The sequence below is a fragment of the Aplidium turbinatum genome, chromosome 8, assembly GCF_918807975.1.
Source record: "Aplidium turbinatum chromosome 8, kaAplTurb1.1, whole genome shotgun sequence".
Lineage (NCBI taxonomy): Eukaryota > Metazoa > Chordata > Ascidiacea > Aplousobranchia > Polyclinidae > Aplidium > Aplidium turbinatum.
The window spans coordinates 25,596,232-25,613,406 of NC_137479.1; the positions used below are offsets into that span (position 1 = coordinate 25,596,232).

The following is a 17,175-nucleotide window of genomic DNA, read 5'->3' on the forward strand; positions in this document are numbered from 1 at the left end:
ATTGCTGCGAAGCAGTCATTGGAAACCGAGTGATTTCTTCAAGTTGGCGTGCTTTAACAGTTGCTCAGTCCTGCCGGGTGGATTAGGAAAATCGTGACGTCACCGGCGCAATTAACTACCGCACCTGTTGTGTTCGCGTCGCACACAACATCGTTTTTCAAATTTGGCATCAAAGCTTGACCATCTTTGAACTGAAGCTGATTTCGTCAATCGAACCGAACTGCTGATCTTCACCAACCTGACGATCAAATTTGCGTTTACTTACCTAGTTCCCATCAGTGTTACGTGACATCTCTCATTTGCTGAAGTTAGCTTATGCTGTTACGAAGCGGATTTGCATACACAGCTATGGATTCCAAAGCCGAAGCTATTCAACAAGCAGCTGATACTTTGAGAGACAGCTACAAGCGTGGTGAACAACTGATGAGCAAACGTGAAAACCTCACAGAAGTGCAGACTATCCTGTTAGAAATTGACAAAAATTATGCCTCTTTAATGGCGCTTTGTGTCGATGTCCCTGAGAATGAACAAATTCCAGGAGGCCTTTCAACTAAACGAGATTACATTCAAGGTAAAGAAGAATTTGCTGATAGAGTCAAACAGTGGTTCTCGGAATGCGAGAGGACAGACACTAAAACTCCTCCACTACGCTCACATCACTCGTCCTTGCGTACTCATTCCCATCGCTCCAAATCCGGAAGCATTCGGTCATCGAGTACAATGTATAGTTTGCGTCAACGTGAAGCACATGCCAAATTGGAACTAGCTCGTTTGACAAAAGAACAGAATGATGCCAGGCGACGAGAGGAAGAAGAACTAGTTCGCATGGAACAAGAGAAAGCTCGCTTTGAACGTGAGAGAGCCGAAGCTGAAGACCTGCGTCAAATTAAAGCTGCTGAAACTGAAGCCGCACTCTGGCAAGATGATTCTTCTTCGGTTATCAATATTGGATCAATGACACCCGTACGATTGCCACAGCAAACCTTCACTCACAAAGACACACACCTGGAACCTCTGCGTCACGGTGATGAGCGGCACAAACAAGAACCAACTGCAACATCTGCAGGAATGCCAGACCAAAAGGTAAATTACCCTTGTTATTATACTAGCCGACAACCTGATCTTTCAGAACGACTTCTACCTAAACCAGATGTTAAGAAATTCTTTGGTGACCCACTCGATTTCTGGGCTTTCTGGCACCGTTTTAAGTCCCATATTTCTGATTGGTTGACACCCGACAGGAAGATGTCTTACCTCATGCAGCACTGCTGTGATGCAGTCTGTGAACAAATAAGGCACCTTGCCGACAGCAGCGAAGGTCACAACTGCTATGATGAAGCGTGGGAAGAATTGAAACGGAGGTATGGCCAACCACACGTTATTGCGCATGCTTGCGAGGAACGCTTGAGAGCTGTTACCAGAATTTCTCACCACGAACCCGAACAATTGGAGAAGTTGTCCGTCCTGTTAAAAAGATGTTGTTCATCATTGAGCTCAAACACCGAAGCTTCGAACTTGGATACCGTGCAGTTTATCACCTGCCTTGCGAATAAGCTGCCAGTGTCTTTGAAAGAAAAGTGGGTAATTGAAGCTCTGAAAATCAATGATGACACTGGAAAAGTGGCTGGATTCCAACACTTTGCTGACTTCATAACGAACGAATCTAGGATTGCCAATTCAATCTATGGCGTGAAACTCTTTTCATCAAATGTCGACAAACTTAACAAGCCTGACACCAAAGGGAAACAAAAGGCTGCACTGTTTAACGTAGTGACAAAACCTACTGAAAGATCTGGACAGCTCCGAATTGGCAACAAGCGACTCATACAATGTATCCTGTGCGATAATACACATTATTTGCAACACTGCAAAGAGTTCAAAGCCAAATCCGTCACTGAACGTGAGCAATTTGTAAGGAACAACAAATTGTGCTTAAACTGTCTTGGACCAGATCACATACGTGCCGACTGCAGAAGCCGAGGTAAATGCACTGAATGCAGAAGCTCATCACATCATTCTCTTTTACATCGGTATCTGGTCACAACTGGAGAACAAATCCAGAGACGACACCCTAATCCCATTGCTAATAGAAGAAATGATAGCCAGCCAGATGATCCCGTAAGAAGACCATCAGAAAGGAACACAAATAAAGTTGTAGAAACCTTCCATTCCAGAACAAGCAACTCGGCAACTTACTTGGACATCGTTCCCGTACGTGTGACAGGAGAAGGAAAGGTAATACATACTTATGCTCTCCTAGATTCTGGTTCAAACCGCACCTTTTGTGAACAAAAACTTGTAGAGATGCTTGAACTGAAACCTGAGCCATGTGGTGACTTCCAGGTGCAAACACTGTCTTCGAGTGGACCATATTCCTTCAGTTCTTCAACTGTAGCGTTGAAAGTTCTACCAGTAGTTGGCGGCGAAGTGCAAGAACTGACAGATGTGATCGTCGTTGACAAGATACCTACCAAGCCAACTCCAGCGCCTTCTCCGGAGTATCTGCAAACGCACAAGCACCTCCAAGGCATTGACTTGAAGCAACTGGACCATGGTACAGTTACACTGTTGATCGGAAATGATCATGCTGTCTCCCACCGATGCATTGAAAGCCGCTTTGCACCTAACCCGAAGCAAGGACCTGATGCAGTCAGGACGCCCTTAGGCTGGTTGCTTAGAGGTACTCGACCAAAGGAGACAGGCTTAGATAATTTCGATGCTGAATCCGACATTTCAAATTTTCTTGTCCGTGACACGAAGCAGAACCCTGCTGACCAAGCATCAAGGGGCATGACGGCCAAAGCCTTGATGAATTCTGGGATGTGGCTCAATGGCCCAGATTTTCTGAGGAAACCCCCAGAAGAATGGCCCAATCAAACCGCTCAGCAACCACAATCTGAAGATATCTTTGCTGCTTACAAACCAAAGAGAGAAATCGAAACCTTTACTGCTTCTACGACTGAAAGCCAAGGAACCAACAAGTTAGTCTCCTACTTCTCATCTCTGCGCCGACTGAAACTATCAGTAGCTTGGTTCCTGAGATTCAAATCGTACTTACTGATGCGCATGAAGAAAGAAACCCAGATTACACTGAAAGGACCAATCAGTGTGCCAGAACTTGATGAGGCAGAAATTGAGTTAATCAAATACGAGCAGCGTCAGAGTTTTCCTGCCTGGATCAAATCTCTATCCAAAGGAGAACACCCAAACATGCCCAAATCCAAGAGGATCCCACTCGAAAAACTCAGCCCTGTCCTAATGAAAGATGTTCTACGTGTTGGCGGACGAATCGACAGAGCCGACTTACCGTTCGAAACGCGACATCCTGCTATCATAGCTCCAGAGCGCCACTTAACGGACTTGATAATTGAACATTGTCATACTAACGAATCGAAGCACATGGGTGAAAGCCATACACTGAACAATATTAACCGAAAATACTGGATAGTTAATGCCAAAGTTGCGGTTAAAAGGGTACTTGCAAGATGCCTGCCTTGCCGACGAAGGACCGCAAAACCTAGACAACAGCTCATGGCAGAACTGCCAGAAGCAAGGTTACAAATGTCACAGCCACCATTCTCACAGACTGGCGTTGACTTTTTTGGGCCGCTAAATGTCCGAAACAGACGAAGTGACATTAAGAGATACGGCTGCCTTTTCACATGTCTCACAACTAGAGCCATTCACTTGAAGGTGGCACCAGACCTGACAACTGGCGCATTCATAAATGCCTTGCGGCGCTTCATAGCTCGCAGAGGCCCCATCAAGAAAATCTTCTCTGACAATGGAACCAACTTTGTAGGTTGTGAAAGAATCTTGAAGCAAGCCATCGATGAGTGGAATCAGAACCAGATCCACCAGAGCCTTCGACAACAAGGTGTAGAATGGTCATTCAACCCCCCAACAGCCAGCCATATGGGTGGAGCCTGGGAGAGAATGATTCGCACAGTACGTCAAATTCTTATGAACATCTTACCAAAACAACCACTCGATGATGACACATTGCACACGTTACTTCTTGAAGTGGAAGACATCGTCAATTCAAGACCACTCACCGATGTGAAGCTGGAAGTTGATGGCGACTTACCTCTTACACCTAACCACTTGTTGAAGTTGAATTCTTCAGCGAATTTACCGCCAATGTTAAGCTGCGACAGAGATGGCTACCGACCACGTGATCGATACCGCCATGTGCAGTTTCTGGCAGACACCTTTTGGAAGCAGTGGGTTAAGGAATACCCACGATCTGTGATGTCAAGAGCAAAGTGGCTTCACAGAAAGGAGAATATCCGAAGAGGAGATATCGTCCTTTTGATTGATGACTCTGCTCCCAGACAACGATGGCCACTAGGCAGAGTAATTGAAACATTTCCTGATCGTCACGGCGTTGTTCGTTCCGTAGAAGTGAAGACTGCAACCGGATCTCTGAAGAGACCAATATCCAAGCTTTGTGTAATTGTCCAAAGGGAAGAAGATGATCCAGATGAAGATGAGACACCAATAGACACCGTTGAGATTTTGCTGGAAGATCAGAGCGATGAGGAAGAGACTAAGGACTGAACTGTTACATGACAATAGACTGTTGAAAAACTTTTATTCATGAAAAGAATGACCCAGTTTGGCCCTTCTTTGGCCCGGGAGTGTTAGATTTTCAACAGGTCTTAGAAAAGCCTGCCTTTCGTTTTACTGCATTACTCCCGTTGATTTGTGTATTCGCCACCTAGCGTCGTTTCCCCTTCATTGTTATCGCGGATTTGCAAATGGCAACACTCACCACGAGATTGTCTATGGAACTTTCGAGACGTTTTCGTTTTTGCTGCTAGTTTGCCAGCTAGCCGAACTTGTTAGCTACTGTAGTTTGTGAATGAAAATTGATTGAGTGATGTTTATGCTTTGTTAGCTGCTTCTCTGTTATGTATTTCTACAGGACTTAAGTTTGACAACTGCTATGGTAATACTTATTTGCGTGTAGGCTGAATTCCATATTTGCAGCTTGCTATCTCTCAAAGTTCAACTTACTGGTGAGCGTACTTGTGATGTAATAATGTTTTGTATAACTGAATGTTGACTGTCTACCGTAAACAAACGTAACGTATCTCTGATGTGCGTAAATTGTTGTTAGGCTAATACTTTAAACTTAAATATTGCAGAGTCAATCACTATAGAATCTTTCGCGTACAAGTGCATCATTTGGCATTACTGATCCGGTCATACTACCGGTACGTTCATTATTCTGAATTGTATGATTGATTGATTTGTGTCGTGAATTGTGGATTTATGTTTACTACTGAATTATTGACCAATAATTTGTCAGCCTAATGGAAATTAGTTCTCGTAAACCGATCTTAACTAGGCCAAGTGAATTGCCACGTTTCTTTGTTTTTTAATGATTATTGACCTAGCGTTATGGTTGTACGGTACGGTAGCCTACGTAATAATTGTGTAAGGTAACATCGCGAATTTATTTATTCAGTGCGTCATTGGCCAACCTGTGGAACTTGTGTACCGTACAGTGGATTGAGAACTGTTTGTCAACAAATTTGGTACGTTTATCAGTTCGACTGTTGTGCTTGCTGAATTGTGACTAGTGTCTTATGTTGTGTTATTTCTTGACAGAAAAACCGTATAAACTTCATTGCTGCGAAGCAGTCATTGGAAACCGAGTGATTTCTTCAAGTTGGCGTGCTTTAACAGTTGCTCAGTCCTGCCGGGTGGATTAGGAAAATCGTGACGTCACCGGCGCAATTAACTACCGCACCTGTTGTGTTCGCGTCGCACACAACAGTGCTCGTCACTCAGGCCTGCTCTTTTGGGCTTTAAAATGTCCTTCCTTGCCCAATCGTCGTCGTCGTGTGAGCCTCTGGGGCCGAAAGTCTATCCTTTTACCGCCCCAGATTCACGATGTTCCCGGACTACACTGGAAGGCTACTAGAGAGCAGCCAGTCTTTGGTTTCATCATTCATGACACGCAGACCTTCCACTCCGTTAGGTGGCTTGAAGATGTTACAGTCATTGATGATGTCCGCCCCGATAGTTCAATTCGTTAGCGCGTCACTTCTGGAACGAAGAAGCTTCAAGACCAAGCGGCACTGGTTCGACTCTCAGGGCATGCGCTTGAGCAACGCACGTTAAGGACTGCTTTCTATTTAGCGGCATCTAATAGATGGAATAATTTCCCGGCAACAAGACTTCAACAATCGGAAACTTCACTCTGTCAATCTCGGTGACCGGGCCTGCGTCAGTGATTTAAAGCCTTTAGTCTACAAGTATGCGAAACTGCCAGGATTAAGTTCTGCAAGAAGCTTTCCCAGTCCGAGGATAAAGATTTAATCAATCAATGATGTGGTCTGCGGTCTGTTCCTCGGCACCACATTCACAGGAGGAGGAAGAGGCCATTTCCCATTGGTGCATGGTTGAGCGGAAAAGCCCGACGCCCGTACGGAGACGGTTGAGGCGCACCCATGCCTGTCTTGGTAGTGTCAGGTCGATGGAGCGTGTGTCGGCGTCGGCGATGAACGAATAAAGTCTGGTGATGAACAAGTGCTGCAATGAAAACAATATTTCTACTGCAGCACTTGACGGAATGGGAGTGTTATGTTTTTACAACAGTTTTTTTCATCGGTCCAATCTGGATCCACTTAACTTGTCCTCGGAGTCCGCTTCCAAATACTCCTGTAACAGATTCAACGCGCATTGCTTTCTTTAATAGGTTTTTGCATAAAGTGGTGCAAAATATCCTCCGTGGCTCTACCTACCACCATCCACTTCAGTGTCGCTGCTACTCCCCTCTTCAGCAGAGCAGTTTGCTTCTTCAATTGCTTGAAGCATGTTCTGTTTTATTTTGGTCTTCAATTCAGCAGTGTCGCTTAATGATCAGGCATTAAACACAGATAAGTCTAAATTGTGGGTGGAATGCAGTCGCTGTCCTCGAACCAATAACCAAATCTGGTTTGTATTGCTTCCACAAGAACGTCCACCAACGGCAAGCAAACAGCAATGCTGTTGCTGGTTTTAATGTCAGACAATCTTTTTAGAGGCATTGCAAGCGTTACACTAAATGCAATAAATTTCAACTTCTTGAAGGTAACTAACTAACTGACTATAAGCATCAACAAATTGCTTTTAATCGCTGCGTGTTTCTTGATGCTTATAGTCAGTTAGTTAGTTACCTTCAAGAAGTTGAAATTTACTGCATTTTTATAAATATTTTCAGGTTGCTGATGAGGGCTTAAGTTAAACCGAAAACGTTTGACTGTTAAACTCATTTGTAAATATGTAAAATATATTATTATAATGCTCAACCCTGTTTTGAATTGTTGTGTCTTGCCTGTCTTTGGTACATATTGATTAATCGCCAAAAACAATTAATTTAGCCAAACCAGTTATCAAAAATCGCCAACAAAGAGCCAAATCATAAATATGAAGCTAAACGTCTTAAAAAATCGCCAGGTTTCTGGACTTTGGCGATAAATTCGCCCATATGGCAATTCTCTTCCACCAGACCACAAAAGTAGAACCGCGCATGCGCAGTGCTGCGCCGATAAATCTGCGAGAAAAATGCATTAGCCTATTGCGCAAAACGCAGCAAACACGCACTAAGCAAGACACAAACACGTGCAGAGAAATAGACGGCAATTAAAAACTAAAAGTTCAATACAAAAGTAACTTGTAACTGTAACTGTTGAAAAAGTGCTAAAATAGGAACTAGTTACCGCGTTTCGTTACTTTTGGAAAATAGTAACGAAGTTACCGGTCCGTTACAGTTACTCAAAAAGTAACAGTTACAGTAACTAGTTACTTTTGTAACTAGTTACTGCCCACCTCTGGCTATATGTAAAAAAAATAATCGAAAATATTCTGCGCAGCCTATGCCACTGATCTAGCCAGAGAAGTAACGTACAGCATTTCAACTACAAACGGAAAGTTTAGGCTACTTTATTTGACCAGAATTAAGTCAGTGATTAAAAACTTTTATAAAGCCAAGCGAGCAAATTAACTCCTTTTGTAAGTTAAAACATGAACGTTTGAAATTAAATTTTTAACCTCTCGATGATTTCAATCAAAGAGTAGCCTACAAGTGCCTCATCAGCATTAGGTACGTTATTAAATTATGATCCTGATTCCTGATCCAAATTCAAATTACTTTTAAGTAAGGTAGCCTACGGTGAAGAACTTGAAATGGAAATGAATAGAAAGAAAACGGAAACAGTGGTAGGCCTAATCCAGGGGCGCCGGAACGATTTTTGACTGGGGGGGCAGGATTATGAAAAAAGGGCACTTTTTTAAAGTTTTAAGATAAGATATAGAGATAATGCTGGGCAGTTCGTTAATCGTTTTTCCCCTATTAGCCATATAATTGAAATGTGAGACAGATGAAGATAAATGAATATATATATTGAAATAGCTTGAACAAGAACAAACGAAAGATAAATTTCACGTTCATAGCGTCACAATCTGCTGCAAAGTATAAAATGTGTCCACGGGGTAATTTGTATACTGTAGGCTATGTGTATTGTATAGCCTATAGACCAGTGGCGTATCCTGGTTGGTTGAGCAAGGGAAGCAATAAAACTCGTGAGGGAATAGAGCGTGCCGAAGGCACGTGTTTTCTAGGGGGGTCCGGGGGCATGCTTCCCCGGAAAATTTTTGCAAAATTACACTCAAATAATGAATTATACTGCTTTCTGGAAACACTTTTAGGGTAATTTTTGTATGAAATTTATTAGCAGATAAACAGCTATTAACTTATTAAAGGCAGCTCTTACACACGAACGGGCAAAGGGCAAAAATGCGACTATAATTAGAGAACACCAAAAACTCAGCTACAAAGTCAAGTCTAGCTTAGACCTCACATATCCTGTCTTATTCCAAAGTCTATCCAGCCAGGATAACAGTGTAAAGCCAACATTTGGCTCAAACTTTTGCTTACAAGGCCGATATTATAACCATAACAGTGCCCTAGATTTTCTCATTACACAGCTCACTGGCACAACATCCAACAGAGCAGAGTTGCCAGACTATGAAAAAGTCTTAAAGCCAAAATAATACAAAGAAAAGGCCAAAACAAGGAAAATATTAGACAAAAAAGGCCAAATGGATATATTTACCTGTTTCTATCAAAAATAATAAAATTTACATATATATTTTATAACTTGTAGTGGATTTTAATAAATTGTAGCAAAAATAATTCTGAAAGTAGCCCAAAAAATAGCAAGTTAGCCTATAAAAGTAGCGGATGAGTTTTGATCCGCCACATTACGAGTATTAAACAAGTATAGAACATGTATTGAACAATGTTGAATATGGTTTCATCTGGTAAGGTTACAATATTAGAGAAATATTGATTATCATGCATTTTGAAAAGTTATTTAAAAAAAAACTAATTCGCGGAATTTGGCTAATCTGGCAACTCCGCGACTGGAAGCAATTTTTAAATCGCTTCCAGCGATTAGTTAAAAGAAACGTAAATTGCGAAAACTTTGCGCTGCTTTTTTCCTTTCTTTCAAACTTGTTTCTTCTTATTGCAAAAACGAGAGCAACGGATGCAATACGAATCTTCGCTTCCGTTGGCTTCCAACTTTTTTTAAATTAAAACCGAGTTCAAAATCATACGGGGGGCATGAGTTAAAAACCGTTCTAAATCGCATTTAGGTAAAGAAATTACGAAATCGTTTTACTGAAAAATATCAGCTTCTCTTTTTTCAATTTTGACAGGGGAAGCAATGCTTCCCTTGCTTCCATTGAGGATACGCCCCTGATACGCCCCTGCTATAGACAATCCAAAGTACATTTTACGCGCGTCGGTTGCTCGAATGAGCTCATTTGCAACAGCTTCTAAGTCGATGGTGTCCATCACCTGTTTGTGAATAGTTGCAAACATTCGGTTGTTTAAACTGTTGTCTGTCATTGTGGTACGAAGCAGGGGCGCCGGAAGGGGGGGGGGGGGGGGGGGGGGGGCAGGGGAGGCGGATGCCCCCCTTGCCCTCTATTTTTCTGCAGATGGAGGGGCAGGGGGGGCAATGGTGCCCTTTTAATGTCATGTAAACTACTGCACATTTTGCAATATAACAATTTCTGCTATTCGCTTAATCGCTTTTAGCCTAATTATAATCTTTCATTTTTGCCTCAAAATAATATTTACCGCACAAAATTTTGCAACACAGTACAGGCCTTAAAACTCGTTTTTTTCGGCAGCCATCGTGGCCTACCGGGAGCTCCTTCTCGGCGGCCAAATCTGCGTGCTTGGAGGCCAAAATACAAAATAAAAATAACGATGGCACAAGTAAATAGAATTATACTTGCAACAATGCTAAAATGATCACTTAGCGTTGTTGAAGTCTGGGCCTGGGCGACGTCCTACAATAGAATCGTTGCACCACGCAATAACTGCTTTATCGGGATTGTAATCCAGTACTGCGGGACCATCTAACGACACTCGCACGAGTGCCTCAGTGGCTTAGCTAGGGCGGGGCGAGGGGAGCGGACCGCCCCGGGTGGCACGTCTGGGGGCGGCACTTTCAGACTACGATTTTTGATTTTGATTATAATCTGATAAAAAAACGCATTTCATTTTCACATGCTTTTTCTTGAAGGGGCGGAAAAATCTGAATCCGCCCTGGGCGGCACATTCCGGCACATTCCCTGGCTATGCCACTGGAGTGTCTCCAATGTGGCTGATTTTAAAGGTTCGCCACTACCCTAGAATTCTTTTTAGCAACGAAAAACAACGTTCGACATGATTGTGTTGACGATGACGGCAAGGTAATAAAATAAGTATTTCAATGATGTGAAGGACATTACTAAAAGAAGCATAATTTTTGCAAAATATGATCAAAAAATATTTTCCCCTCGGATGTCAACTAACCTAGTTCTTCTTTTTAACAACGAATCGACATAAAAACGACAATATTGCCAGCCCACGTAAATTAGCACTTCGGATTAAGACTTTGTTAAAATAAACGTCTTGAATTACAAACAAGACTTACAGCGCTGGTGATCGCAGATGGATATATTCCATCAATAACAAATATTCCCGCACAATGCAACAGTGGCGATTATGACGCGCTCACCTAATTTTGTGTCACTCTTTGATAATACATGTTTTCAACAGTTAATCCACAATCATTCTATTGCGAAATTAAATAATTGGTTAGAAAAGACTGGCGGCCAAACTTGGCTGATTGAGGAGGTAGCACCGGCTGTCATTTAAGCACTACTTAGCGGCCATGGCCGCAGGCTGCTTTAAGGCTTGACAGTAGGTTACATCATTATAACATAGCATGATGCCCTTCTTTGTATACCGGACACTTGTAGGCTATCATTACTCAATACATAGTGAGGTGATAGATTAGCATTATCACTATATCTTAACCTAAAACTTTAAAAAAATTGGCCTTTTAGTAAACAAAAGTGCCAATTTTTCGTAATCTTGCCCCCCCAGTCAAAAATCGTTCCGGCGCCCCTGGTACGAAGCCACATTTTTACTCTCCTCATGGCGCTAAAACTGCGTTCAGCATTCACCTTTCCTAATTTGACCCTATGTCATAACGGCTTTACTTACTCTTTTCCTTCTAAAAAATTTTAACTTCCAGGTTCTCACACTCTTTGCTATGCTAAGACGTTTATGGCTACCATTCCTAATCTTTCCTACAATTCTGTATCACTCAGATCTTTTTCGATCTAACTAAAACCAAGACCACGAGGAACATTTTCTTTTCTCATAAATTAGTCATCAACAATACCCGGCCATCCGGCCCAACCTTTGGACTGGTCCAATGCAATGCAAAACGGTCCTTAAAGGTGCCTGGAATCATTGGCGTTTGATTTTCACAGCTGGTGGTAAACATCAAACATGGTTGTGACAAAACCGTCTTTGAAGAAGCAAAGGAGTGGTAGAATTTCAATAAATTATGTTTTTGACCTACACAATAGCTCATTATCGAGTAATGATACAAGAACTACATACCGGTATACAAAGAACAACGGCACGGAAGGGCATATTGCTAGGCTATGTTATAATGATGTAACCTACTGTGATCAGGGTTGGTTGGGTAAAACCTCTGGGAGGTTTTTCCCAGTTTCCCCCGGGTAAAACTGGGGGAAACCGGGTAAAACTGGGGGAAACTGGGTAAAACTGGGGGAAACCCTTAAAACTTCTAAATGTGTTGTTTGCGGAGTTTCTTATGCAATATAATGACTAGCCAGCTGTTTAGCTGTTATCTCATGACATTTTCCAATTGAATTGCATCAATACTTAGATAAAATAGATAAAGCTTCGGATCATCACAGAGTGATATTTCAGGTTTTTCTTTTGACACTTTCTCAATGCGTACTGACCCACTGTCTGCTGGCAGTACCAAACTACCAATAGTAATTTCTTATTGAATTCAGATGGTCTACCCTCAGCTCAAAGACCACGCCAGTCAGTGTTGTGTTGTTGTGACTAATTGCTTCAGTTTAAATTGCAGCTTGCGAACCAACTGATATCTTCCAGCACTTTGCCAGAAAGCAGTAGAGGTTGTCCACATAGCCTTCCCAGTCCGAGTCCCTCAGTGGTAAGCACTTTCCTAAAAACGCTTCCTCGCACAGAAAAAAAGAAAGGCCTCAAAAACGATGTCTAGTGTGCTACTCTCAGGGAAGAAGAAAAGTGAGAAGAAAAATGAAGGAGACAATGTTGATCAGTTTCAAAAATATATGACTTTATCTGCAGATGAGCAAGAAACTGCACGCAACTTTGTTTTTGAAAAAGATGACAATTTATTCTCCTACTGGCAGAATATGAAACTAAGGACTAAGGATACATCTATTTTTCCAAACATCTCTTATCAAATCAATGAAAAAATTGTCACCAAGTGCTTAAATCTTGGCAATACATAAGAAAAGTTGCAAACAATGAGCCAGTAAAGAAGTTTTGTTCATTGATGATGACAATATCATCATGCCCACCATCCAGTGCTGGAATAGTACGCTTGTTCAGTAGCATGGCTTTAATCCACACAAAGCAAAGAAATAGACTGGGCAATGAGAGGGTTGCCAAATTAGTGCATGTTTATAGACACTTTAGATGGAAAGAATCTGAAACCCCAGATGAAGAGCTGTTCAACGTCGACAATGAAGACTGTCGACATGTTATCAATGACTGAGATTACACCGGCTCTTAATCTTTCTTTCTTTGGCTTTTATTGTTCAATGTTTACAATTTTGTTCGCTGACTGCATGTTAGGCACAGGTGAGCATCTAACTTGATAACATACTGGTATCATACGTATGTTCATCTATGTAAACTAATGATTGGACCTATCTATTATTAGATATTAGTAAATCACAGCATTTTTTTTTTTTTATAGGATGAGCACAGGAAATCTTATAGGTTCATTCAAAATATGATGGTAATAAACATTAACTATGAGGAGTAATCATTATTAGTCATTCACATTTGCAAATTTCAACAACTCAAGTTTTACCCAGTTTCCCCCAGTTTTTCCCAGTTTCCCCCAAAAGGTTTTTCCCAGTTTCCCCCAGGGTTTTACCCGGGTAAAACTAAAGTGGGGGAAACCTCCTTGGCCAACCCTGACTGTGATACAGAATTTTGTGTGTGAATATTATTTTGAGGCAAAAATGAAAAATTGTAATTAGGCTAAAAGCGAAAAGCAGAAATTGTTATATTGAAAAATTTGCAGTAGCTCACATGACCTTGAAAGGGCACCTTTGCCCCCCTTGCCCCCATCCAGAAAAAATTTGAGGGCAGGGGTGGCGATCGCTCCTGGCCTAATCACAAAAAAATGGAAATTCCAATTTGTCAAATTAAAATGAATGGAATAATTATAAAACAAGTAGGCTACAAAGTTTTCGATATCTGGGACAACAATAAACTGGAACGCAAAAAATGGTAGGCTAAGGAGTTTAATATAGCCTACGTAGCCTATCGCTCAAGCAAAAGCCGCTTTTCAGCAGATGAAATCAATATTGTGCAACAACTACATACATATCTTTCGCAACCAGATAGGCTACAAAGTATTAAAGTGTTAGGCTACATTTATCCAATTTTTAAGTATAATTCAAAAACCTGGACAATTAACAAAAGAATGGCTGAATTAAAGAACAAATGGGTTTGAAATGTGGGCATTTCGAAAAATGTAGGCTAGAGGATTTCCTGGACTGTCAGAAAAACAGACCAAAATGTTTTAAATCAAACAGAGAATCTACTGCAGGGGTGTCCAACCTTTTTGGCCAAAGGGCCACATGTAGTTTACGAATGGTTGCGCGGGCCACTTGAGTATTTACTGCTAATTTGTAATCTTAAAAATGACTGTCTGATAATGTCTAATTAAAACCCTCACACACAAATTCTAATCTTAGAAATGTGTTTGTACATTTTATGGGTTATATAAGAAGAGTGAAGTTGGTTTTAAAGTGGTTTAAGGTTTTTAGTTGAAAGCAAGCCAGCAGCAAAGTTAAAAAAATGGCAAATTGGCAATTGACCCTTCAGATGTTGCCGGAACAGCGGAGTTGCGCGTCCCGTGATGTATTGTCCGGCTGTCCCTAGGTTCATCCACGAAAAACTTGCTCGCACAAGTAAGTGCTGCCGAATGATGTCACGAAAACTGCCAATCTATGAATCTTCTGATCTTTTTCTTAAGAAACAATTTTTTTTGTAAAATTCTAGCAATAGAAAGTTTTGAACTTCTCTCGCTAAAAGCAAGAAATACTGCTGATTGACTGACTCTTGAAGCACCAGTACTATTGTGTGGAAAAGGGTGGACGCAACAATGTGGAAAATGTGATGCGTAACAATGTGCATTGTGATACAATAAAATTAACTTGAACAGTTGCGCACCCCATGCACTAGGGATTATAGAGAAAGAAAGCAAACAATAAATGCCAATTTATCGGAATGTAAGTTCGCCATAAATTACGTTGGCGATTGAGTTGATTATATAATATATGTCATTTCGAAAAATATTACGCGGGCCACTCAGAATCTTCTCGCGGGCCATATGTGGCCAGCGGGCCACGGGTTGGACGCCCCTGATCTACTGAAACACATCAAAGATAAGCAGCTTTAATTTTTAAGACACGTGCTGCGAAAAGAAAAATTAGAGCATCTCTCTCTCTCACAGGCAAAATTGGTTGGTTTTGTTCCCGACAATGGTTCACCAAATCAAACGTCATATAAAACCGTTCAGGTGTACTGAATCTTAGCGTATTAGCCTACGTCATGGAATTTTTCCTAAAAAATAAGCCAAGATTGCACCATCGTTCGTAAGACTTGTATCACACCTGTTGAGAATTGCTTCACAATGTTTCACTATGACGTCACAGTAACTGCGTACGTGAGTTTGAGATATAGCAATGTATTCTCGTCATTCGTAAAATTATTGCTTGAAAGTTAGTCGCATATTTAACCCTATCTGGTATTCGTCTCAAAGACGCGCGAAAAGCACGAGACGTGACCATTTGGCCACGCCCTGGTTATTGGTTTATAACTCAGCCGCTAAATATCGCACATTTGAGAAAATCGGCATGCACATAGTCAAATGCTTTTATTTTATATTTTAATTATTTGTTTTCAAAACAAATGTTTAGTTTGTGCATTCTGAAAACATATGTTGCAAAAAAGCTCTAAAAACGCAAATTTTGCTGGCATTTAGGCATTTTATGTCCGATTTTGTTCGTTCGAATTTTAATGATTTGTGAACATTCAACAACAATATTTTGAAACTAATTATTTTTTCTTGCAATAAATGCAGTATTTTTCATATTCATACTACATCAAGCGGTTTTGAGGTTATTGTGATGAATTGCTTCTCCGCAGGTGGTCATGGCTGCTTAGCATCGCAGTATCTCTCATGACAAATCAAGATGAATGAAAGCATAAAATAGTTGTAGCGATCCCAGCCAGCAAATCATTTTTTTCACATTGATATTCAACGTTGGCAGATTGAATTTCTGGTTGAAATAACTCTAGTTTATTACATTTTTTCCCAGCCAGCAAAATTGGTCCTTTTTACATTTATTTAACGTCTGCAGACGTCGAATCATTGTTGAAAGTGGTTGATTTACTGGCTGGGTTAGAAGTATAGGTAACACGATTTCCAATCAGCTGTTTTGTCAGGCGTTTCATTTCATAAAGTGTAGCTTTCATTTCAACCTGCCAAATGTTTTAGAATCAAAGAAAAAAAAAACTTCTTTTTGATACTTTTCAATGTAGCTAAACGTTGAAACGATATAAAAGCCAACTTTTCTGCCTGGGCTGCCTGCTTTTTGCTAAATTTCCCAGATAGCAAAACTCGTCATTTTTCAGACGTTGAATCAATCTAAAAATGATGGGTTTTTCTCCCGGGTTTTTCTGTCTGGGTTGTTTAACTTGAGTCTGGCAATGTCGAGACAATGTAAGAAAAGTTAATTTTACTTTTCAAGATTCAAAGTGAAATGTAGGCTACCACAATTCTGTATCAACACACATCGAATGATCGTTGAGTTATGAAAAATTCAGTTTAGCGAAACACAATGCTCGCTGTTCTGTCGTGAGCAGTCAGGTAGTGCTGACGCCAGGAATATCGCTCTTTCTCAACTGTACATGTCATGAATGACAATAACATACATAGTTTCAACATTGTGCTTTGTGCAAAAAGGCATGTTGCATTTGAAGCTACGATGAGGAATTTTGCCGAGATTATTTCTTTTTTTGGAATAATCTGTTCCTCTGATGTCGTCTACACATATGGTACAAAACGCTTTGTGGATGACTGTGGTTGATGATTCGGTTGTGATTAGCTCTGTTTTTTTTTCAAAAGTAGCAAAGTGTAAATACTAAACTAAAGTAACGGATCATTACTAAGTTGCTAAAGTTTGCTTTTATGTTGTGAACACGTTTTATCTTCTTAAAAACTGGTCAACTTCACTTGCCTTGCAATGACGCAACAAAAACTGCCTGAATTGGGATAAAACGATAAATTGTACTATGAGTCCAATTGCGTTTCGTTCTTAGTTTTAATGTGTGATTGATGACTTGACTCGCGGTTGACTGCGGCCACTGTGTATACAATAGCAGAAGCGATGAGTCATTTCGATGCCGATTGCCAAAATCTAGGAATTTAGACAAAATTTCTGAACAACCTGTGACAAAATGCTTATTGTGAACCACATAGTGTTCCAAAAATAACCAAATTAGAT

The 17,175-nt window shown here is 40.9% G+C and overlaps 1 protein-coding gene across 1 annotated transcript; it reads left to right on the plus strand.

Moving 5' to 3' along the window:
- The first annotated feature begins 348 nt into the window (after positions 1-348).
- Positions 349-4,560, plus strand: LOC145776193 (uncharacterized). Its single transcript, XM_082587596.1, has one exon. It carries the CDS (start codon positions 349-351, stop codon positions 4,558-4,560), a length of 4,212 nt encoding a protein of 1,403 aa, XP_082443722.1.
- The last annotated feature ends 12,615 nt before the right edge of the window (positions 4,561-17,175 follow it).